The sequence below is a fragment of the Lissotriton vulgaris genome, chromosome 7 (genome assembly GCF_964263255.1).
Source record: "Lissotriton vulgaris chromosome 7, aLisVul1.2, whole genome shotgun sequence".
In the NCBI taxonomy this organism is placed as follows: domain Eukaryota; kingdom Metazoa; phylum Chordata; class Amphibia; order Caudata; family Salamandridae; genus Lissotriton; species Lissotriton vulgaris.
The window spans coordinates 1,321,686,043-1,321,709,990 of record NC_141695.1 but is presented as its reverse complement, the minus strand read 5'-3'; the positions used below and the strand labels follow the sequence as shown (position 1 = coordinate 1,321,709,990).

At 44.5% G+C, this 23,948-nt stretch overlaps 1 protein-coding gene across 1 annotated transcript in view; it reads left to right on the top strand.

Annotated features, from left to right (window-relative positions):
• Nucleotides 1–23,619, top strand: part of LOC147703600 (follistatin-related protein 1-like) — a 128,860-nt gene extending 105,241 nt beyond the window's left edge. Inside the window, exons 3-4 of the mRNA XM_086929522.1 lie at nt 20,426–20,513; nt 23,456–23,619. Of these exons, the coding sequence (XP_086785648.1) occupies nt 20,426–20,513; nt 23,456–23,619 (252 nt within the window). The remainder of the gene's footprint in view (nt 1–20,425; nt 20,514–23,455) is intronic.
• Nucleotides 23,620–23,948: the final 329 nt, after the last annotated feature.

Here is a 23,948-nt window from a genome sequence, read left to right as displayed (position 1 = left end):
GGTTGTTTTGTATATCATGGTTTATGCTAGTGAGATTATGTTCCACTGTGATATTTATGCCCCTAATGTGAGTTATACTTAGGAGGTTAGGGTCTAATATGTTTAGACTTATGCGAGGATTGCATAATGTGTTTCTGCTGGTGAGGTTGGCGCAGAGTGTAATTTGTGGCTAATGTGATACTGTGCATAATATAGTTTATGTTACAGGCTGATGCGAAGTACAATGATTACCAGTGGTTCAAGTGGTTACTGGTTGTACGGGTATGAGATGCATTACTTTTACTACATACACTCTGTGATGGTTCTGACAGTGGTCCAGTGGGCCCTGTCAGGTGTATATAATCCCTTGTAGATATGACCAAGTGCCAGGTGGCACAATATATATTATGTGTTTACTATTCTAATGTGTTATGAGAATACAAAGGCTATTTTTGATATAACCTTGTGTGGAGTTCCTTTTGTAGTGCACCTGGGAGGTTGTTGTTGTGTGCGCGCGCAAAGGCTTTACACATGGCCACCAGGATAAGCCTGACTGCTCGTGCCAAGCTACCAAGGGGGTGAGCAGGGGTTATCTTTGGAGTGTAACTCCCTTGCCCTGACTAGAGTGGTGGTCTCTGCCTGGCTTTTGTGCAAGCCTTAGCAAACCAGAGATCCCATTTCTAACACTGGAGTTCTGTTGCCTCTAAGTATTGTTCTGGCCTCGAGTAAAACACTGGATTCAATGGCTGTGGCGAGGAATGTTGGGGATGAGGCATGCAGAGGCGTTCTGAATGCATTGTAGTCGTTTCTGGAATTTGGCAGAGGCTCCTGAATAGAGGGTGTTTCTGTAGTCCAGCCTACTGCTGACAAGGGCCTGGGTGACCGTTCTTCTCCTTTCGGTGGGGATCCGATGGTGTTGACCTGTTTTGTCATGGAGAGAGAAGAGTTGAGGATGAACCCCAGGTTGTGAGCGTGGTCGGTGGTTGTTGGTGCTCCTTCCAGTGCGGTCGGCCACCAGGAGTCTTCCCAGGCCAAAGGGATAGAGCTGAGGATGATGACTTCTGTCTTGTCCGAGTTTAGCTTCAGACGGCTGTTCTCCATCCATTCAGCGATAGCTTTCGTTCCTTTGTGTTGCACTATATTTACATGTGTTGCAGACTTTTTTCTAACAGAAACGAACAGACAACTTATACATAGTTCCACGCCCTGAAGAAGTCTCGCATGAGACGAAACGCGTAGGCTAAATATTTTGTGTGACTACTGGATTTTAACAACTGAGCATATCTATCTATAAAGAACAAGCTTTGCAACTACAACAAAAACATTGGACCTGCTTTTTCTACCAATCATTATGGACATTTCATGATTCAATGAATTTGAATGAACTTTATAATTAATGTGTGCTAACTCCAATTTTTTTTACGGGCAGTGTTCACTTAATGCAGGCCAAAGTATGCCACTCAGCGGTGGTATTGAGGCCGCGATTAACTGTGTCAGAGATGCAAATCAATTTACCTTCCCTGAGTGATAGTATCTTATCTACATTATTCTGTCTTTTGGAAGGCTTGATTACTTCTAGAACCCACTATAGCATATATTTTTCTTTATGACATTGTCGTTGGTAATGTTCTACCAAAGGTGCATTCTCTTTCAGACAGCGTATACGTGATTGATGCTGTAGGATACATTTTTTGATCGGTTGAATAGTTTTACCGATATATTGCAATTCGCAAGGGCATTGAATGCAATAAAATACGTTGGCCGTGTTACAGTTAAAGAACGACTTAGCCGTCAGGTTTAAGTCATTTATTTTGCACCATTTAACTGTAGATGTTGTGTCACAGGCTTGGCACATATTGCATTTATGATGGCCAACTAATGGGACCAACTATCTCATATTCTCTATGATGTCACTTGAGGTTTTATCATCATGTGAATAAGGAGTAATACTCTCTTTTTCTACATTACAATAGGGGTCAACTGTAACATTTATTTCTGTCCTGAAGATGGTTTCGTGTAAGACAACGTAGAGACCGAAACATCGACTTACACCTTCTCTTCTATGATTTATTTTAAATTAATAATTTGAAGAAAGGTGTTTCTTAATGTCACAGTGAGGTCACCTGAGTAATAGTGTTACCTATCTGTTGCATTTGTATACATTGTTTATATTTGTACCCTGTAATTCATTTGATCAAGATAAAATCATCTATATACACCCTCTCAGCTTTTCCTTTTTCATATGACTTCTTTGACAGCATGTGTACGTTTACTTAATACACAGTAAGAGTAAACTAAATGATACAGATTTAGACGCTACCATAGATTCAATGGTGTCAAACTAATTAAGAATAGGAATTATTTTCCAAAAAGGAAAGGTGTCTATTCATTTGACCCTTATAAGTTGAAATTCTCTGGCATAGAGACAAAATATTGTGAAATAAAATCCCTTGAAGGCATACATACCTGATCACACATACATAAAGGCATGTCCTACCTTTTATATCCAGTGCACTCTGCCTTTGAGACTACTACCTTAGGGGTGACTAATATGTAGAAAATGGAAGGTTCAGGGACTGGCAAGTGGGTGCACTTGCCCATTCAGCATGGCAGTACCAGACTGCACACGCCCTGCAATGGCAGGCCTGAGACACACTTTACAAGCTGCTTTTGTGGATGTCACAACCAGTGCTGCAAGCCCACCAGCAGCATTTGATTTACAGACCCTGAGCACACATTGTGCACTGTACTAGGGTCTGTAAAGTAAATCAAATTAACTAATCATGGAGTCACTAATCCAATACAATACTTGATAATAGGGATCACTTGCACTGTGGCACTGAATAGCAGTGGCACAGTGGCCAAAGCATCTAGACCAGCAAAAACATAGCAAAAATAAAGGAGGCAACAGCAAAAAATGGAAGGGAGACCCAAGGCAATGGTGCCAGGTCTAACATTCACTTTTTCTGGAATCTTGTATAGACTGCCGGGCCTGTATGCTCCTTTTCTACAGGTTCTCCCTGATTTGGTTGCTTACCTGGCTATAAACAGGGCTAATTTCACCTTGCTTGGTGATTTTAACATATACATGTATGATACCAACAGTGGCTCCTCCAAGTATCTTTTACAAGATCTTGTGTCTTTACAGCTAATGCAATGGCCTTATAGTAAGTCAGAGGGCTGGACCAATAGGGTACTCAAGCACAGTTTCACCTGGGCCTCTATCCTCGGCCGCGAGGTTCCAAGGTAACACTGCGATTTGCAGATCTGACCTTATTGCTGGCAAATTCGCCATAGCGCCAAGGTTAGACACATGGTAGAACAAGATGGCTCACTGGGCACTTGATGAAAGTGATGTTCTTCATCATGAAAAGTATCTTGGCCTACATATGTAGAACAGCTCTCTGAAATAGGATTCTCTCCTCGAGGGGCTTAAAGTGCAAGTCATGGCCCCAGACTAATCAGTTCAAGCGCTCCTGACACACATGCTGCACCGTAGGCTTACCCCATTGCACCTTGTAAGACCATTAACAATGCAGGGATGATTAACGTTTGTGGGTGGTGACGTGGTTGGCTCCCTTCTCTCTATCACTGTTCATATGCAGTATACCCCTCAAGTTTATTTTGCAGGCTAATCTGACTTCTGTATCCACTCTTTGTGTCGATGCATACCTGGATTTACTGGACTAGATGACATGGTTATCAGGTTTGGGGATATGGGGGTTTAGCAATTATTGTTCTTCTGTTTGCACTGTCACATTGTATCGTAAGATATCAGCGAAATGCTTGGATAGCTGCGTATCATCCTTTGCTTTATAACTATTCATCCACTGTCAACTTTCAATGTACGTGTGACCACGACTTAAGATATGCAATAAAGTTTGTGTTAAAAAATAAATAAATCACAGCTAATGCAAATGGTGGAGGGCTCATCCACAAGGAAGACCATATCATTCACCTTGTGCTCGGTAACATCACCAATATGCAGGTAAAGAGCCCCTTACCTTTAACCTGGTCAGATCACTTCCTACTCCCTATCATTTTACCGAATCTCTTTTCCCCACCTACCCTTTACCCACCAGATGGCTGGAGCCGTGTGCCCCAAGCTGAACCCTGAGGATTGGTAAGCTTCACTGAAGGCAATGAGACCCGATCCATCTTACCAAATTACCCTGTCCACTTGCCGTTTTAATGAGTAGATTACTACCTCATTAAGTATGTTTTTTATCGACAAATTGACATAATAATGCCCAGTGAGTCAACAAACTCCCCTGGTTCAATGCTCACTTATTGACCTTGAAAGAAATATAGAAGCACCTGGAGAGAATCTGGAGAAAGTCCTACAACAAAGCTAGTAAACTCAAGTATTGGAATGCCACTAGGTCCTATCATGAAGAAATAAAAGCTTCTAAATCATCTTATTTCTCCTGAATAATTTAGCACTACTCCCGTTCCCCTAAAGAGATCTTTCAGAGACAAAATCATTTGGCTTAACACCAGAAGTGTCTGTAGAGCACATCAATACCTGACTCTCTTCTTTCAAAAGAAGATACTGGTCATGTACTCCTCCTTCCCCGACAGGCCAAACATGGATGACCCTCCATCTAGAAAGCCCCCTCTAGTGAAACCAGAAGGCAGTCTCACAACCATTCCTAATCCCACTGTGAGTCTTCTTACAGATCTTTTAATGCACTAAAATCAGGCAGACTCTTGACCTGGCTCTGCTTTACATTCTTTGTCAATGGTTTCATAGTATCACCTTCACCTTGACGGACTTGCTCAGTCTTTTTCTAATAAGCCGATAGGTTCCTTTGCAATGCAAGTTTGAGGTGGTCAAATCACTTTTTAAAAAGCCCAGTCTTGACCTTGTCTGAGTAACTACAGGTCAATCTCCCTGTTACCAGGAGCCTTGAAGGATCTGGAAAAACATGTCAAGAAACACTTTTCTGCCTCCCTTGAATCCAACTGATTCCTCTACCCTACTCAAAGGGGTTTAGACCACAGCACTGCACAGAAACAGCTTTGCTGGCAGTGATCGAGGAACTAAGACAACTGTTGGATCAAGGCTGCTCAGTGGGCATCATCCTTTTAGATCTACGTGCGACCTTCCATATGGTAGATCATGCCACAGTTATCTGTAGGTTATCAAATGTGGGTATTGATGGCCGAGCACTGAAATGGCTCTTCTATTTTTGGGAGAATAGAACTTTTCAGGTCTGAGATCAAATCTGCTACTCTGACAGTCTTACTTTGAGCTGTGGGGTGTTCAATGGGTCCTCCCTGAGCCTTACTCTTTTTTATCTTATATGTGCCCCCTGCCTGGATTTCCACACTCCTATGCGTTATCATTGGTCTATTATGGTGATGACAGTTGGTGATAACAATCTCGCCTGATAGCAGCTCAAGTACCCTCAGTGTGGTTCCATGTCTTTAGGAAGAAGCCAGATGGATGACGAACTGCAGATTGAACGTCAATAAAGACAAGACGGAGGTCATGTTGCTCTGTAACAATTTTAGCATTTGGCTTCCCAGCCCCAAAGTGTAATAATGAGTCTAGAAATGCGGCTAGATACCAGCCTCACAAGGGATCACCAAGTAAAAAGATGTGCTGCTAATTTCTTTAGTATTCTGAAACTAATGAGAAAGGTTCTCAGTCTCTTGTAAATTCTCGCCGGGATTATGTCAATGCCTTATACCTTGGATCGCCTCAATATTTATTATTTATTCTTTTATTTTGGAGTTTTATATAGCGCTAGCTGGACCAAGGGTATCAGAGTGCCTTACAGTTTATGTGAATGTGTAAATACTTTTACAAGAGGTACATGAAGGTTTTAATAATGTCAAAGTCACAAAACAGTACAGTACTAAATGGTAATAAAGTCACAATGTGTAATGCAGGGCACCTGTAAGAGAACGGTATTGGGGACAAACAGGTGAATGAGCAAGTCATGTGACTGTCTTAATGGCATTAATCAACTAGGCAAACGTAGAACAGTTTGTGCAAATGTTAAGGTAGAGGCTGAGGAGTGGAGATTTGGGGTCCCTTTTGAAGGAGGAAGAAGAGGCGTTGCAGCGGAGATCATTGAGTAGTGAGTTCCCGATCTTAGGAGGATTACCTGATAGGAGGGAGCCTGAAATGTTTTCTTCTTGAAGCTGGACGGAATGAGAACAGCATTGGAGCTTATCAGTGTTCGGGCTCTTCCAGCTCTTGAAAGTTTGGCTTCTAAGTATTCAAGGGTTTTCGTATGAAGTGCTTTGTGGGTGATGTAGGCTGTCTTGAAGAAGCATCTTCATTCACTGGGAAGCCATATAGGACTATAGAGGGCAGGGGAGATGTGATCAAATTGTTTTTAGTACCTTAGAAGAGTTTGACAGCAGGGTTGAGAGCAGCGTTATGGGGCGCAGAGTGACATCTTAAGATCATATGGGGAAATGAAGGCCTTTACTTTCCTGAGATGTCTGAGTGTGCAGAGTGCTTCTTTGGTAGAGTTTATGATGTGCTCCCCCAAGGACATGTTTCTGTCCAAGGTGATGCTCAGAGTCTTAATAAAGTTAAAAAGAGAGAAACAGCAGTTACGAATGTCCACATTCTTGATTTATTCTTGGATAGATAAAGGATTGTTTTGGGGGGAGAAGAGAAGTAGTTTTGTCTTTTGGAGTTTAGTTTAAGATGGTTGGTTTTGAGGCATTTTAATAAGTGTGGTGTTCAGTTGTATGTCTCAGCATATAGGTGGTATTTGAGCCCTGCACGGTTCAGAATGGTAGTGAGGGGTACTTTGCAGCAATTAAAAGGGGCTGAGGAGAGGATAGGGACTTCAGGTACGCTTTGTGTCACAGGAGCAGTTTGGAGAGTCAGTTATGGATTTTGATTTGCTACCAGAAATGCTGCAGACAGGATGTAAACCATTTCAGTACTGTGCCATTGACACCAGTGCGGTTACTGAGAATTTAAAATAAAGCTGGGGGTTTACTGCTTCGAATGCCGCTGCTAAGTCAAGTAGGATTAGGAGGCAGGCATCACCTTCAACTAGGTTTTTGTGAAGGTTATCAAAAATATTGAGTTTTGGTGCTACAGCCTTTCCTTAATCCTGACTGGAAAGTGTTGTAGAGGTTGAATTCCACTATGTGTTGGCTTAGTTGAAGGAGGGCACATTTCCTCATCATTTTGGCTATGAACTGTAGCTTTGTAATAGGTGTGAGGTTGTTAAAGTCATTGCGGTCTGTTCCGGGGTTTTAGAGAGTGTGATTGACTTGGGAACCAGGAACACAACCTGAAGAGAGGCATTCATGATTTGGTCCAGAACAGGTTGATGATATGGTTGAGGTTCTGTACTAGGGTGGAGGGCAGCGGGTCAGAAGTGTGGGATGTGGGCTTCAAGTTTGGGTCAGTTCATTACATAGTTGTTTGAGGTAATTGATATCAAGAAGGCTATTTATTTTACGGACTGTGGCATTATCATTATCCTTCCAGTGCAGATTGAAGTAATCAAGAAAAAGGTCATTGGAGTCAATAAGGGAGTGCTGTGTAATGAAGTCCATTAATTCTTCAGCAAACAATGTGTGATCACCAGTGAGGTAGTATATAGTATGGAGTTTTTTAGGAGTGGTGGCATTAGTCGTGAGTTTGGCCCCAAGGTATTCGAAGGTCAAGAAATTCATAGGTTCTAGTGAGATAAGGTGAATTTCTTCTTTGTGGATGATTATTAGCCCGTCACCAATTTGTCCTGGTCTAGCCCATCGAAAGATAGAATAGCCAAGTGGAATGAGCAGGTTTAGGATTGGAGTAGAGTGTTTGTTAAGCCAGCTTCCCTCAAAAATGAAATGTCAATATCATCCTCAAGTATAGTTTCGGCTAGCTCGGTGATGCGTCTCACTGCTGATCTGAAGTTAAGGAGCATGCAGGATAGTGAGATAGGACTATTTTTAATGGAGTGTATTGTCTGGATGGTGGTGTATTAACATAATGGCATGGTCAGGGTGAGTGTGAGAAGGTGGCCTGGTATATGCTGTCCACTAATTAAAGTGGGCACCCTGTACCAGTCCACACGACCCTTATGATGTATGAGGTCAAAGATAACCTTTAGAAAGCTATCCTAGTGGTATCTGTGGAGAACAGCCTTCAGGCTTAATCTCGAGGGAATGTAAAGCAGCTTGTTTTACCAGAATATCACCTCCTGAATGACTAAATGAAAGGAGACCCACACAGTAGTTATATAAAAATATATATTCATTAATATAAAACTCTCTACTAGTCTCTACACGAGACTAGGGCATAAAGTACACAATGCTGAATCAATAGAACATTCGTAGGTAGCAAAATACACAGGGGGAGACCGAACCATAAACTAAAAAAATGGTATAACAATCACTTGACTAGACACAGTGCCTAGAGCACGTAGAATCACTGGGACCCCAAGGAACCACCCAAGGCAGTGACACAGGGCACCTACGGAGGATGGGTGCCGTGAGGAAACACTACTGCGTGCTCTGTACAACTCTATGGGAAAGTCGCGGTTGTAAAGTTACAGTTTAAGGACACTTCTACTAGGACTTCGAGCAAACCCTTTGGAACATAGGAGGTTCTAAGACCAACCCACCAGTGTACACTGAGGTAACTGTGTTACCTATCACAGAGAGGCCAGGTGCATAGGGGTCTTATGGAGTCGGAAACATTTGTAGTTTGCAATGGAGCGTTGCAAAGAAGTACTTGTGCCTGGAAGGCGACGAGTGTCCCGTGGAATCTAAGCATAGATTCAATGTAAGAGGAACCTGAAAGCAGAGGGGGCAGAGTCTGGGTCACTTCAGGTGACCAGGGGCTCCGTAGTTGAATGCCCACCAATGTCAGTTGCTTCACGTGCAAAGAACGGTTGATTGACTCTGCAGCCACAGGGACCAGGAGATGTCGAGGATGACCAGGATCTGCAGGATGGCTGTCCGATATAGGATGTTGAGAGCTGAGGGGTCGATTTCTGGATGGAGTACCAACAAGCCTTGGCAATACAACCCATGCAGGAAGAAAAAACAGGTCACGGTGTGGACCAGCAAGGTCCAGTGGACTTTCCAAGCAATGGGGAGTCAGGGCTCATCTAGAGCCACCAGGAAATCCCAATAACAAGCAAGGTGACTCTCACCAGGACCCACAGTTCAACAGACCAAGGATTGCGAGGAGATCTTGAGCAGAACTACAAAGCACCAGCCCACAGAGCACTCAGTGAGTGGAGGCTGGATAGCTTCGGTGTAAATGCTGCTTGGGGTCAGGACTACATGGAGTCCATGCACAAGATCGGGAATCACAAACAAGCCTATTCACTTGCAAATGTACGAGGTGCACAGAGGTTTGGGTTGCACAGTCCCCACAAGGGATACTGGTCTCAGAATCACTCAGAGGTCAGATCTACCCCAGGGACCTTCAGGAACCCACCTCTTGTGTTGCTAAAATTGTCAGAGTCCTCTGGAGTTTAGAAGAAGCAAACATGTCAGATGCACTTAGGTGCCTGCTTCTTCAGGGAAGTAACTCCTTTACACCAAGGTAGATGCTTCAGTCATCCAGTGTCTTGCAGACAGTCGAAGTACTTGGTTTCTTCTTAGCAGAATCTTTTCCAGGTAAAATCCAAAGTCCTGTAGCCAGGTAACCCACTTTATACCCAGGGGAAGGTGTTGGAAAGATTCAGGGGATCCTCCTAAGGGAGGGGCAGGACAGAGGGGTGGCTACACCCATGACCATAGTCCAGTTTCACACCAGAGCAGGAGCCAATGGCTCCCAGGACTGGTTTGAGCTGGACTATGCACAGGGACACCAAATGTTCCCCCAGTGCAGACCTTCTTGCGCTCTCAGAGTACACGCACCCAGCCCCAATACACTAAACTCTGTCTGGGAGGTGGTCCCACCTCCCTGTGACAGGATGCCTATTGTCATGACTTCCTCTGCTCCAGCTTGGCTCAGCACCAGGAGAGCAGAATCGTGTCTGTGGCTGACAGCGTCCATTTTGTTCTGCCCGGGTCAAGAAAGCTGGTACTGGGTAGACCGGTGACCCACAAATGTCCCTTTGGAAGGGTCAAATCATACCTCCCACACCAGTTACTGGTGTTGAGGTATGATTCCAAGGTGTTTGACACAAAACACAACATGTTTCGAAGCAGCCGATTTAAAGTTAGCATTTATTTATTCATGTAGGCATAGAAAGCCAGTGTGGTCATAAAGACACAATATATGGCAGAATAAGAACATCTTCCATTTTTGTATCATGGTGGAGCAGAAGTGTTAATAAGTCCTGTGTCAGTGAACTACATTGGCTCTGACACTATAGTATTGTGGGATGCGGCTGGGAGACTCTAGAGTCATTTCAAATAAATGGTATTCACATTGGAGCTTTGTGGAGGGCTTATTCCAGGAGATAGGTGCTTGGGAGGCCAGTAGATGTCGCTGAGAACACTATTTCCCTCTGGATTTTTGTTTATAGTGCTAGGCTCCTGTTTCCAAATAACAGGGCCAGAAAGTTAATTATGTTAGGAACAACTTTGTGGAAAGGGCTTTCTCACTAGTATGAGGTGTTTGTAGAGCCAGTAGGTGGTAATGGGAGCATATTTGTTTCCTTCTGCCTTTAAACTTATCACTCGGGGTTGCCATTTCCAAATAACTAAACCAGAGAATTACTGAGGATTAAAAATGGCAGATGGAGATCCCTTTGGCCCCTGTAGAGCAACATGGAATGCCATTTGTAACTTTTTTGTGTAGGCAGTTCAATGAAACTGTGTCCCGCTCGTTGGCCAGTACCAAGAAGTGTAAGCCTCCCTGGCGGTTGCAGATGTTGCTTGACCCAGCTGAGGAGAGTCAAGCTGGGCGTTTCACTCAATGACTGCCTCACCTCAAAGTATCATGGCTGCCACTTAATCCCAGCACCCGATTCCAGAGGGACACCCAGAGGTACTGGGGTGGTAGCATTCACAGCCCATGTGCAGCCTGTTCAGAATCGATTGTCTTCCATCCTTCCTGGAGGGATCGGGCACGGATCCTAGTAACTTGGCCATCTTGACTCCTCGCACCTGGTTTCTAGGAGGGCACATGTATGGGAACGGGGTAGGCAGCATCGGATGCCCCTCTGTAACTAATCCAGTATGAATTGTTGTCCGTCTACTTTACAAGAATTACGGCTGTGCAGTTGAGACCAGACTAGCGGTCCTTCACGAGATCCGAGTAGGAGGTCCTTCCCGGTTGTTTTTCTTTGTTGTACAGTCACGCTGGTCGTTCATCATTGTAGTGATCAAAACGCTGCAGGTCTTCCAGAATGCCACTGCTCGCCTTCTTATGAACATCCCAAGGCACCAGTTTGCCAAAAAGACTCTGACAGATCTACATTGGCTCACGTTAAAGCAACTAGTGCAATTCAACGCTTTAATAATTTTGCTCAGCTCAATTCCTAAGAGAGGACCCCAAAAGCTAAGACTGTTAGCCTCCCCATATAGTCCGGGGAGGCTCCTTAGATCCTCCTTTCAACATCGACTAAAGGTCCCTAAGATTCAGTGGTCCTGTTAGGGAGGCTGATCAATGGCCTAATTGGCCCCCACATTTTGGATCACCCTTCCATTAGAACTACATCAGCCGACCCACAAACTCTCTTTTCATAAAACCCACAAAACTTGTCTCTTTAAGTAACTTATTGCTCGTCTGTGGTGATCTAGCCAACTGTGATGACTGTTCTAGCGCTGGGAGGCCTTAGCTAGCCACACGCTTTACAAGATCCTTAAAATAGGATAGAAGAGCCATCTTTGAGTTTATTTGCAGTATTTGCACAAACCTTTTCAAATATGGGCACAAATATTGTGCATTTGCAGTAGATGTTTTGAAAGTGATTTTAAAATGACACAAACCAATTTCTTGGTTAAAACAACACAGTAGACTAATTGAGCCCTCATGGGTGTCCATTTTGATGAGAATAAAATTCATTTTTAACCTCTTCCATGCATCGGACTGCCACCGGCCGTCAGACGACTTGGTGGGAATGTGCGTCGGACAGCCGCTTGCTGTCTGATTTGCGCACACGTAGAATTCGCCCACACGGGGGAAATGTGCGCCGCATCGAAGTGGTTAAGATACAAGTCTGGAATGGCACTGTTGGCTCAACTAAGTTTAATAATAATAATAATAATAGATTTGGTGGGAGTGGTTGACAATTGGGGGAGGAGTGGAAAAGCAGAAGTAGGGGTAGCATATTACAAAAAAAAAGCAGAAAAGGGCATATTAGACATGTTCCGGAGAGGTGGGAAAGAAAGCAATTCAGGCAGCAAGGGAACGAGGGCAAACTGAATGGGGAAGAAGCACAAAGGAAAAAGTACTAGAAAGCACATGAAATCCAATGTTTTTGAGGCTGCTATCGCAGGTAAACTGGTGCTGTGCGCTGTTTGCACCAGCTTGTGAATGGGGAGGTAAATTTATCACGACTTTGGCTGCGATAAAGTGCCGTTAATTCAGCGATAGCTCCTTGTGAATATGCCCCTTAGTGGGAACGGTTGACAATTGGGGGAGGAGTGGAGGAGCAGAAGTGGGGGTATCATATTAAAAAAAGCAGTAAAGGGCCTAGCAGTCATGTTCAGGGGACATGAGGAAGAAAGCAATTCAAACAGCAAGGGAAGGAGGGCAAACTGAATGGGGAACAAGCACAAAGAAAAAAGAGCTAGAAAGCACATGAAATCCCATGGAGTCTTTTTAGGAAAAGAAAAAAAAGTAGTTTACTGAATGCAGCAACGTCAGCAGCAGAAAGGTACAAGTCAAACGATCCGCACACTATGAGACTGAAACTCTCAGCGTAAGCACAAAAACAAGCAAAGGGAAAACAGTCATTAAATCAAGAAGAGACAACTAGGATCAAAAAGACATTAAATCATGGAAAAGGGTCTGACCCTTAATGAACTCTGTGTCCAATGAAAAAAATATGTCTGTCCAATATCTAAAAAACAGAGAATAAAGTCAGAAATTAGGGAGGCTAGTGGCTTAGCTTATCAATAAACACCATGGGCATTAGTGCAAATCACGGTAGAAACTCCTTGAAAACAGTGCAGGATGCCCAAGGTAAACACACCAAGGTACCCTAATGTGAGCTGTCACAAAAAAGGACAATTTCCATTCTAACACTTTACCACCACATCCCACAGTGGCAGGCACTTCAAATGAAACCAGTTTCTCTACATCTACCAGCATGATTGGCACAGTTAGAAGGGGGTGTGCACTTGTAGCAGGGACTGGAGCGATTGCCCTGGAGTAGACTCCAGGAATTTAGTCAGGTAGAACAGATTACAAATCGGGCAGCATTTCCTTGGTCTGCAGCCTTTAGTGATGGCATTTTTAGGGAGGGTACATCATTGCCTTCTTGAGGCTGGAAGCAGATGGCCTGAGGTCACAAAGATGTTAACTTCTATGGTGACCAAATGGCTGAAGTCTGAGATTTACTGTAGAGAAAGTCCTACATGTGAATCACATCGAGAGCAGATGACCTGATTCTGACTAGTGAGGGTGATGGTGTCTGTTACTCACTTTTATAAACACCTGAAATTGGTGTGGGGGGCTGAACCCTCCCAGGGGACACTATGTAAAGGTTCTCTCCTGTGAGAGACCTTTAAATGGAGAAGCCTATGTCTGTTATTTTAGCTTATGTGTAATCTCTCAGCTTTTCACAAGTGCTAGCATAGAGTGGGAACCAGATTGGATTCCATTACTGTCCCAGTTAATCCTCCCTGAAACCTGGTGCACTTTGATGATCCAGGGATATATGCAGTAATGCTCCTTAGAGTTTCTGTTACCGCACAGCCAAATCTTTGAGCCAGGGCTTGTCACAGCGATGTTTCTAAACACTGCTGCTCCACAATGCAATGCGGAATATACCTCTTCTGCTAAATATCAAGGAGCAGATTTACAAGAAACTGTTGCATCTGTAGAGATGCGTCCGTTTCCTTGCGCCAGCCTGCGAAACCCTTGCGCCACCATGGATGCGCCTTATTTACAAAACTTTCCTCCATGGCGCAAGGATTCTGGCACATCTTTTGGTGCAAATGTCATGCATTGCTGGAGTCGTGTTGCAAGCATGGCGCAACTTCAGCAATGCATCTTGAGGCCTATTCTGCGTCACCCCTTACATCTGCATCAAGCAGGCGTAAGGTCTTGACGCAGTAGCGTCCTAGATGTGGCGCAGTAAAATCTTTTAGATTTCACTGTGTCACATTCTCAAGGCTTTCATGCGTGGGAATGCCCACCCTGCACACATTATACCTGATGCAGGTATAATGTGACACTGGGCTTTACAACCTGACCATCTCCCTAGATGCGTCACTTTGTAAATTGGCCACATTTTTTACATCACTGTTGCATCACAAAAATAACGCAATGGTGGAGCAAAAGTGTCTCAATGGGCTTGTAAATCTACCCCCAATTCTTTAGCAGGGCCCCAGCTGTGACCAGGAGACATTGCTACATGATACAATAAGAGGTAGCCTAGATGGAGGAGGCACCCTTGTAGCACACCTTTTCTTGGTAAATGCTCACCTCCATCTCCTCAACAAATAAATACCCGCAAAGGAACATGCGCCCTATTGAGAAAAGCCCAACTGTCCCGGCAGTGAAATCTGTGATAGAAGATAAATTGCTATATGGCCTGCCCTGTTTTTGGGCCCACTTTACATTCACTTTATGAAAACAAACCTCCCAAATGTTTCTTAAGAACAAATGAGAAATGTCCATGACCTTTAGGGAATTATTTCCATGGATGTCACTTTCCCAATCCTTGGTTCAGAAGCATTGAATGCAAGTGGTTGCCTCCTGGCTCTAAGTAGTGCTGGGCTTTTGCACCTCTGATCATGATGGTCTGTGAAAAATATGCTTTTGGTAAAGGGGTTTTCACTAAGGAGCACATGGAGATTTCACCATCAACAAAACCTTAGCTGCTCCCCCACATCCAAATGGGGCTCTGAAACTGCAGGTTTGACAGATAGGACGCTACGTACATTTATGTACGGGGGTCAGGTTCACCCAGTAGTGAGCTTTGACTATCATACGCTCATGCTGCAAAAGCATAGCTGCCGCATTTACCTCTGGTTGTCGTCTACTGTTTAGGAAGCTGACTGTGCTGCTCCCTGCAGATGATAACTATTCTAATTTCAGGATAAACACCAAAACTGCGTCTGTCATTAACACAATGTATTTTTAAACAAATACGCTGGTCAGGTGAGGACGCAAAGCAGTCTTCATCATGCATCTTTTTCCCTTGTGACACTCAGGTGTATACACAAGGGGTGCTTCTTGCAAGTCAAGTGCACATTACTGCACTAAGCAGTCAGCCTCTTACTTACTCAGACCTTTAAGTTGAATTTACTTTGTTAAGATAATATTTAAAATGAAGGTCTGAAAGAAAGCACTCTGCTTTTGGGAAGAGAAGTTGTGAACCGGTACCTTGTTATAGGTTGTTTAAAATGGTAAGATGAAATGTTAGGCTTGACATGTATTAACATGTTCTTTAGTGAAGCTATTCGCCCATACAATGTAATGTCTCATTTCTGAGGTAGAAATATTTCTGGACATAATGCAAAAGGTTGTTGGAAACATTATTTAAAAATATAAATTTTGGCTTCAGGCAGAGTTGGACTAATGTGCAATGCTTACAGAACTGTCTGTTTTAACCTTACTGAATTACAAGAAACATATAGATGGAAAGCAAACCTCTTGCCACCCCAAACAACAGTAACAAGTATTAGCAAAGCCAATATGTCTGATATTTGTATAAGGCTTGGGTGGGATTTCGATTACACAGAGTAATCGGGGTAATTTTGGCAATCCTACATTACTCTTTGGCGCTAAATTACCAATAATTATGTGATTTCTTCGCTTTGCATAATTAGGAGCAATTCGGGGGAAATTTCCTACAGCTAGAACACATGAGCCACTGCTCACACTTGCTATTCATGTTCTGCTGCATTCAGTGCTGTTTCTTACCAGAAAATGAATGTGTGAGTCTATTTTGGATGCAACGGTGCAGTGTGAAGTAAGAAAATAGTGTTAAATGGCAGTATTAGGTTGGGAGAAAATCCTACCCAAAAATCACATTTGACGAGTGCTCGTGGTTCTTGTGCTTGCTGTTCGTATTCTGTGGCATTTAACGCTATTTCTTAGAACAAAATGCATCATCACATGTATTTTTAGATGTGAGAGAGCCTTTTTGCTCAAAGAATTAGCACTGAACTCAACATTACAATAGTCATACCAGCAGAGTTGGTTGTGGCAGTTTTGATATTATCAGCTTCTAGCATGCTGCCCAACTGCAACAAGCAGTGGAATGGAATGGTGGCACAGCTATGCGAGCCGGCTGGTTTCTTTCTCCGTGGGTCTCCTTTGGTAGGAGGACCATCCACATATCCATTAAAACAAGATAGAAAGAACACTTGTGTGCGATCTCATCCTTAAACATCATACTATGATTACTTATATCAGTACATTTGTTGTGTGCTCTTGACTTTGCTGTCTACTTATCAGAAGGGTGAGTGTCCCCACCCTTTGGTCTCAGAGTCTTGGGTTTTCTCTGAACAAGTAGCACCAACCAGTATCACCATTTCTTGAATACCTAACCACTACCTGTTGTGCGCCATCTATTTCTGAACACACAAAACCCATCGCTGAACTCTAATATTCTTATAGTGGACTGTCTCTAAATGTTTTGCTGGCTCTGAGACCCATGACTGGTACCATACTGGCTACATGAAGTTGAGGTGCCTCTTCAAGAAGGATAGGTACAGGGACTTCAATCAAAGTTGGGTTGTTACAAAAAGGTATCTGACTGTCTCATATTTCTGATCAGATGGACCAATTAGTGTGAGTGTGATCATATATGTGTGTGCCCTTGCAATCTCCTTCTGCCGTCCGACTCTTAGGCACATGCATTCCAGATATGAACAGGATCTGTCTCCCATGCTGTAGGGACCTGGATAAGTTGCAGATTTCGTTTTCCAAAATGATTTTTAATGTTTTATTAACTTAAAACTGCATATGACACCACATGCATGTATAGTTATCACTGTAATTCAAATAATGCCAAATCAAATATAAGTGATACAAAAGGGGATGATGGACGGAGCGTTTGAGCAAATCAAACACTCACCCCCAGTCAACTGATCTGGGTTTGATCCATCACCATTCTTTAGCTCACTCAGCCACCCCAGTTCAGACATGGCCATATGCCAATCAGTCTGACCCTGTGCCTCATGGGAACAGTCCAGCCCGAACTGCCAAGCCATGTCTTCCCTGGACCAGAAACAAGCATCCTGGGACCAGTTTCGGTTTCATAATCCTCATCAGCCAGGCTATCTTGAATCCAGTGGCCAAGTGAGCAAGGGACTCACGTCTGAGCATACCCCGCCAACTTAGGGTGAACAAAGCGATGCAAAAGGGGATGATGGACGGAGTGTTTGAGCAAATCAAACACTCACCCCCAGTCAACTGATCTGGGTTTGATCCATCAGCATTCTTTAGCTCACTCAGCCACCCCAGTTCAGACATGGCCATATGCAAATCAGTGCCTCATGGGAACAGTCCAGCCAGAACTGCCAAACCATGTCTTCTCTGGACCGGAAACAAGCATCCTGGGACCGGTTTTGGATTCATAATCCTCATCAGCCAGGCTATCTTGAATCCAGTGGCCAAGTGAGCAAGGGACTCACGTCTGAGCATACCCTGACAACTTAGGGCGAACAAAGCGATACAAAAGGGGATGATGGACAGAGCGTTTGAGCAAATCAAACACTCAACCCCAGTCAACTGATCTGGGTTTGATCCATCACCATTCATTAGTTCACTCAGCCACCCCAGTTCGTACATGGCCATATGCAAATCAGTCTGACCCTGTGCCTCATGGGAACAGTACAGCCCGAACTGCCAAGCCATGTCTTCCCTGGACCGGAAACAAGCATCCTGGGACCGGTTTCAGATTCATATTCCTCATCAGCCAGGCTATCTTGAATCCAGTGGCCAAGTGAGCAAAGGACTCACGTCTGAGCATACCCTGCCAACTTAGGGCGAACAAAGCGATACAAAATCAAATAAAAGTGACACAATATTCCCTCTTGTGTTACTCATTACAATGCCGCCAGCCCTCCTATCCACGGAAGACAGCACCCAGCAGCACAGACCAAAGGTGAGGAGGCTACGGATGCGTGTGCCTGTACAAGGGGTTTCAGCAGCTGGAGGAACACCTAGGGCTGAAGACGTTTGCCTGGTATCTGCCCCCCGGCCTTGGGACTTGCATCAGACCTCTCTCCCACCCCCTCCCCCACATGTTGGTTATAGTGGGCCTCAGTTAGTTTGTGGAGTGTGGCACCCAGTCCAGCAGAGGAACGTGGACCCTGGGACGGGACATGCTCATCAGCTGCCCGAGATGGCGAGAGACCCCTAATTCCTTGGTGAACTGGTGAACAACTAGAGTGCACCCTGGGCTTGAGGGAATTTCTGGGGGGATAGCTGGGGCACCATAAAGGCTAAGGGGGCCTCCTTTGGACATTGACTTGCCGGCTGGCATTTTGATTGACCATCTTGGGTCTTGCAGCCTTGCCCTGGACGTGGACTTGGCCTTTGAGGGCCCTCCCACAGAGCATGGAACAGGTCACAATAGAGGACACCACATAAACAGTAATTCAGTAGCATTTGGGCCTGAATGCTGGGTGACTATGGCGAAAGCTGGCTGGGGGACCCACAGGGGCCATTAGTAACTTTTTAAATGAAGTCCAACACTCCAGATTCAAGTAAGTACAATGTAGTTTATAAGGACACCTCATCCATCGTCATTTCTCCAGGAATTGCCCACTTTTCCAATCCTTCACCCCAGAGTTCCATATTCTTAATTCTCTGGAACTGTTACACTGAAAGAGAATCTCAGTGCAATATCACACGTCTCTCTTCTTATAAAAACAACATGCAAACTGCATACATTTCTGCAAAAGACATAAAAGCACAAAAAAATGATCATGAAATAAACTATAGCCTTATTTTGGATACTTTTGTAAGATATGCAATCTGCTGTGGGTTTGGGGTACACAGGACAGGGGTGCTCAAACAGTGCTTTTGTAATGTTTGGTGATGGACACGTGTCGGCTGGCGTTTGTAAAATCTGAAAAAAAGAACTACATAAAGCATCACATACTGGCTCTACCAGACTACCGGTGTCAATTGCATTTGTCTCTAACTACTGTATGATCAGAATTGTTAACCACACGTATGCCCAGTACCTGTTGAACTTTTGTAAGATACATATAACCAAACTAAAATGATGTTTCTAAATAGCAATAATTATTTAACATAGTCTTTAAAATACAACGGAGCAACACTTTTACGTCTACTTCTTTTTGTCTTCTGATCTGTAAACCCCTCCTGAGAACTTTGACATTCCGTTCCATTCGTTATAGATCGAAGTTTGCCCAAAGGACATTTATTCACCTCTACATTTGATCTGAGTATCGCCACTCGATTCAAGTTCCAAATCCTAACCATCTGCAACCTTTATAGCATTCTTTAAACATTTTGTTACCTGTTTGGGTCTTGAATATTTAGACCAAGTCATGGCACCTACTGGAGCTTTAATCCAAACCCAATCCCCTATCTTTACTGTAACCTGTTTAGACCTTTTCCTTTCATCTTAATATTTGTTATTCTTTTCCTGTATCCTCTCCTCAAGGTCTCTCCAACTCCTATTTCCATTAAACGTAACACCTCTATCCCATATCATCCAGCTTAGACAGAATATAGTATTAGGTGCTCTGCCTTTAAATAATTGAAATGGAGACTTGTGTCTTTAGTTAAAACATTACAGTATATGTTCAATATTCTTCAAATTTTGAAACTCTCCTTGCTATATGTTAGCATCATTCGGATTGTATCATCTTTTTGACGAATTGGTCAATAGTCACTTCGTGATGAGGAAATCAGAATCTTGCCAACAAAATTTGCAAAAGGTATTCAGCCGGTGCAGCAGCTGCAAATCTTGTAAAATTGGAAAGAACAGGAAGACCATCACTGATCCACGATGGAAAGTATTCAATGTCAATGAAACGATCACTTGCAAATCTACATATGTAGTATATTTAATTGAGTGTCTTTGTGGAAAACGATACTTTGGAAGCACATTATTCTCTTTAAAAAAACGGATATTAGAACACATCAGGACAACTCAAAATAAGGATACTACATATGCAGTGGCCAAGCACATGATGACACATGAAGGGAAAACGTGGCAAGACTTGACATTTTCTGGAATTGCAACCGTTCCAATACATGAGAGGGGAGGCAACAGGACATTGAACCTAAGACGTTTGGGGGCAGATTCAAGGCACGTACACCCCGCAATAATGGACTGCTGCGCAGGTGGAATGAAAGCACACTTCTTAATTCATTAAGAAGTGTGCTTTCATTCCCCCTGTACAGCAGTCCATGATTAAGGAGCGTACCTGCCTTGACACGAGTCGGACATGGCAAATTGTAAAAGGAAGCTCTGAATGTGTGCATCTGCAAGGTAATCATACCGGAAGGTGAGGAAGAGCGTTGTGTGCCCTTCCAGAGCTCAAGGGCAATTTGTTTGAACTATTAATTGCACGGCTGTTCTTGGCTTTGGGGAGGAGCACCGCTGTCATCCAAGACTACACGTCAGTTAAAGGAGTGAAGAGGCTTTGGAGGGGAATCTTTCCTTCTGTGAAGCACGCTCTTCTAAGGGTGAAAATATGCATGCAAACCGAATATTCCTGCATACTAGAGGATATAATTGAAGCTTTCATACACATAGGGGGACTAAGCCTACTTAAGGAATTGTACTTACTCACTTCTTGCGGACTGCATAATTTCCAAGTGAAACCAGTCAATGTTAGCCTATTGAAGTAAATTCAAGTTACTGTAACTACGATTAGTATTTCTTTTCAGGATCAGTAGTGGGCTGAAAGATGAAGCACTGAGGTCTCTCCTGATAACAGGTGAGTAAATCGGAATTCGTAGTTCGGCTGATTTTAGAGGAATTTTTTTAAGTTCCAAAACTCCAGTCTTAGAAAAATGTCCTAGTGAAACCAGTCAATGTTAGCCTATGGAAGGAAATTCAAGTTACTGTAAGTATGGTTAGAATTACTTTTCAGGATCAGAAGTGCGCTCAAAGATGCAGCACTGACGTTTCTTGTGAGGTGAGTAAATCGGAATTCGTAGTTCGACTGATTTTACAGGAACATTTTGGTCAATAGTAAAGGAAGGGGGTGGGGCCTGAGGTAACATGTGTGCAAACACGCCCTGTGGCGCGTTTTAGATTGGGGAATTAAATCCTCTTCAATCCTGAGGTCCCCTGTGAGCGAACTAGCCCACAAGGTACCTCCAGTATGCGCCAGGCAACTGTGTTGCAGAGAGGTGTTCAGAGGGCACGCCCCCTTTTTACAACACTTTGCAACACAGCTCCGTGGTGCTTACTGGAGATACCTGTTGGACTAATTGCCCCCTAGGGGATCTCTGGATTGAAGAGGAATTAATTCCCCAACTTAAAAAGTGCCACAGGGCATGTTTGCACTCACATCACCTCAAGCCCCGCCACCTACCTTCACCACTGTGCAAACGCGCCCTGTAGGGTGTTCTAAGTTAGGGGATTAAGTCCCCTTGCATTCTGGGGGTCCCTGGGGCCAACTAGCCCACCAGGAACCTCCAGTAGGGGCCAGGGGCTGCATTGCAGAGAGGTGTATAAAGGGGCATGGCCTCATTACACCTCTCTGCAACGCATCCCCCTGGCGCGTTTGCAGAGTGGGAACAAATTCCCCTTGAATACTGGGGGTCCCTTGGGGCCAAGTAGCCCACCAGGAACCTCCTGTATGCGCCAGGGGGCTGCATTGAAGAGAGGTGTAATGAGGCCACGCCCCTTTTACACCTCTCTATAACGCAGCACCCTGGCGCGTTTGCAAAGGGGGAAATAATTCCCCTTGCATACTGGAGGTCCCTGGGGGTCAACTAGCCCACCAGGAACCTCCAGTATGCACTCGGGAAGGTACAGAGTACAGAACAGAGTACAGTACAGAGTACGGTACTTCGCCTCTAGATATTACTATGATTTTACTTTTCACTGCTTTCTTGTGCCTAGGTTCTACTGAGGTACAGGATGGCTGCCAAACACATCCTGGTTTGGAGTGTTGACAGACAGTTGACATCCAATCAGCATGCAGCTCGTGCTCGGGTAGGTACAGAGTACAGTACAGAGTACTGTACAGAGTACAGTACTTCGTCTCTAGATATCACTATGATTTTACTTTTGATTTTCTCAGGAAGTATAGAACAGATTTACACCATTTAACAAAAAGCACAATCTGCAAACCGAACTCTACCGTTTTGCCAAATTTGGTGTAATTCCAATCAGCCGTTCGGGCTGTAGCCCTGGCTAAAGGTCCTATGGAAAATTGCATGGTGAAAACACATTTTGGGACCCTGTTTTTTCTCGGCCCCCACTCGATGAATCACCCCCAAACTTTCAGGGAAGGAGCGGAGTGGAGCAGGCCATTTTCTTGGAGAATTTCGTGTGTATTCGTCCACCGGCGCCAAAGTTATTCCAAATAGAATGTTGCGGATTTCCTATGAAAACTAGTTCCGCACTATATCTAACTACTGGCGACCCCCAGTAGGTAATTGTGACGGGGCACGGGTGTCGGAACCTCAGACTACTGCAAAATGGTGGACAGACACACCTCTTTTACCGTGCCCCTTGTCCCCACAGAATACTCCTGAGTCATGGACCGAAGAGGACGAGTCAGTCTGGATCCTGATCAGTACTTCAGACGGTCCCTTTAAAACTTAAGACCAAGGAATTGAGTCTCCACCCCCTGAGAGCGTAACAGCGTCAAAAGCCGGAAGGACAGAAACCTCAACGGACGGCGTTTCCCCAGGAGTGGAGGTACACGTGGACGACGACGGGAGTTACCAGGACTTGGACCAGAAGGAGAACGACACTCCTGGAGGCCAACGGTTCCACGCTTCGCCCCGCCACGTTCCCATGGGAGGAGCGTGGCTCCAAGAGGTACGGGGCCGGGTAGCGGGTTGGGTCGGGCGGAGGAAACAGCAGTGATTTTTCCTGTAGAAAAAAGCTCTGAACCCTCTGCCCCTGCACAAGCACTTCGTTTCCCCACCTTTTTGGGGTAGATTTAATTAGTGCACGAGCTCACGGCGGTTCTTCCCTCACTCCTGTTCCCTTGAGAAGTATCACCCCATTTCTTTGTCCTGACCCTCGTTTCTTTTTCTTTGCCGGTACCGGAGTGGAACCAAAAAGACGACGCCCGGTGTTGAATTCGGCCACCTGAAGTCCCGAAGCCAAAGAATCGACGCAAGAGAAAAACACATTTTCTTTGCTGAATTTTCCAGGACTGTGTTTCATGAAATAAATTTCCGTCCCAATAAAGCCTTCGTTAAAACCGCTACTGAAGGCGCCTGTGTTTCTCTTTTCATCAGCTCCAACTGTAGAACCGACAGTACCCAGTTCAAATCCCAACGTTCCGACCCCCTCGGGACAACTGGTGTCAGAAGTGGGATCACCATCGGTCTGTAAAGAAAAGATGGAGGCCCTAATTGACCATATCATTAAAGGACAGGAGAAATTGGAAAAAGCAATGTAAAATCAAATGTCGTCCGCACAGGCAGACCGGGATATGTTCACAACAACAATAACCGCTCAACTGGAAAGCCTGAAGAGTATAACACCTTCGCCACAGGTCGTCCAAAGGGAGGTTAGAATACATGCCCCCCATCCCCCAGGTGTGGCCCTACAGAAATACGTTTCAGGTGAAGATCCGTACGCTTTCATTATAAACTTTGAAAGGGCGGCCCGCGCACTGAGTTGGCCAGAAGAGAAATGGCCGTTCTTTCTAGCCCCTCTTCTTACCGGCGAAGCCCAGTCAGTCTATCAGGCTGCTAACCCCCTCGGCACCACTCCATATGCCACCAT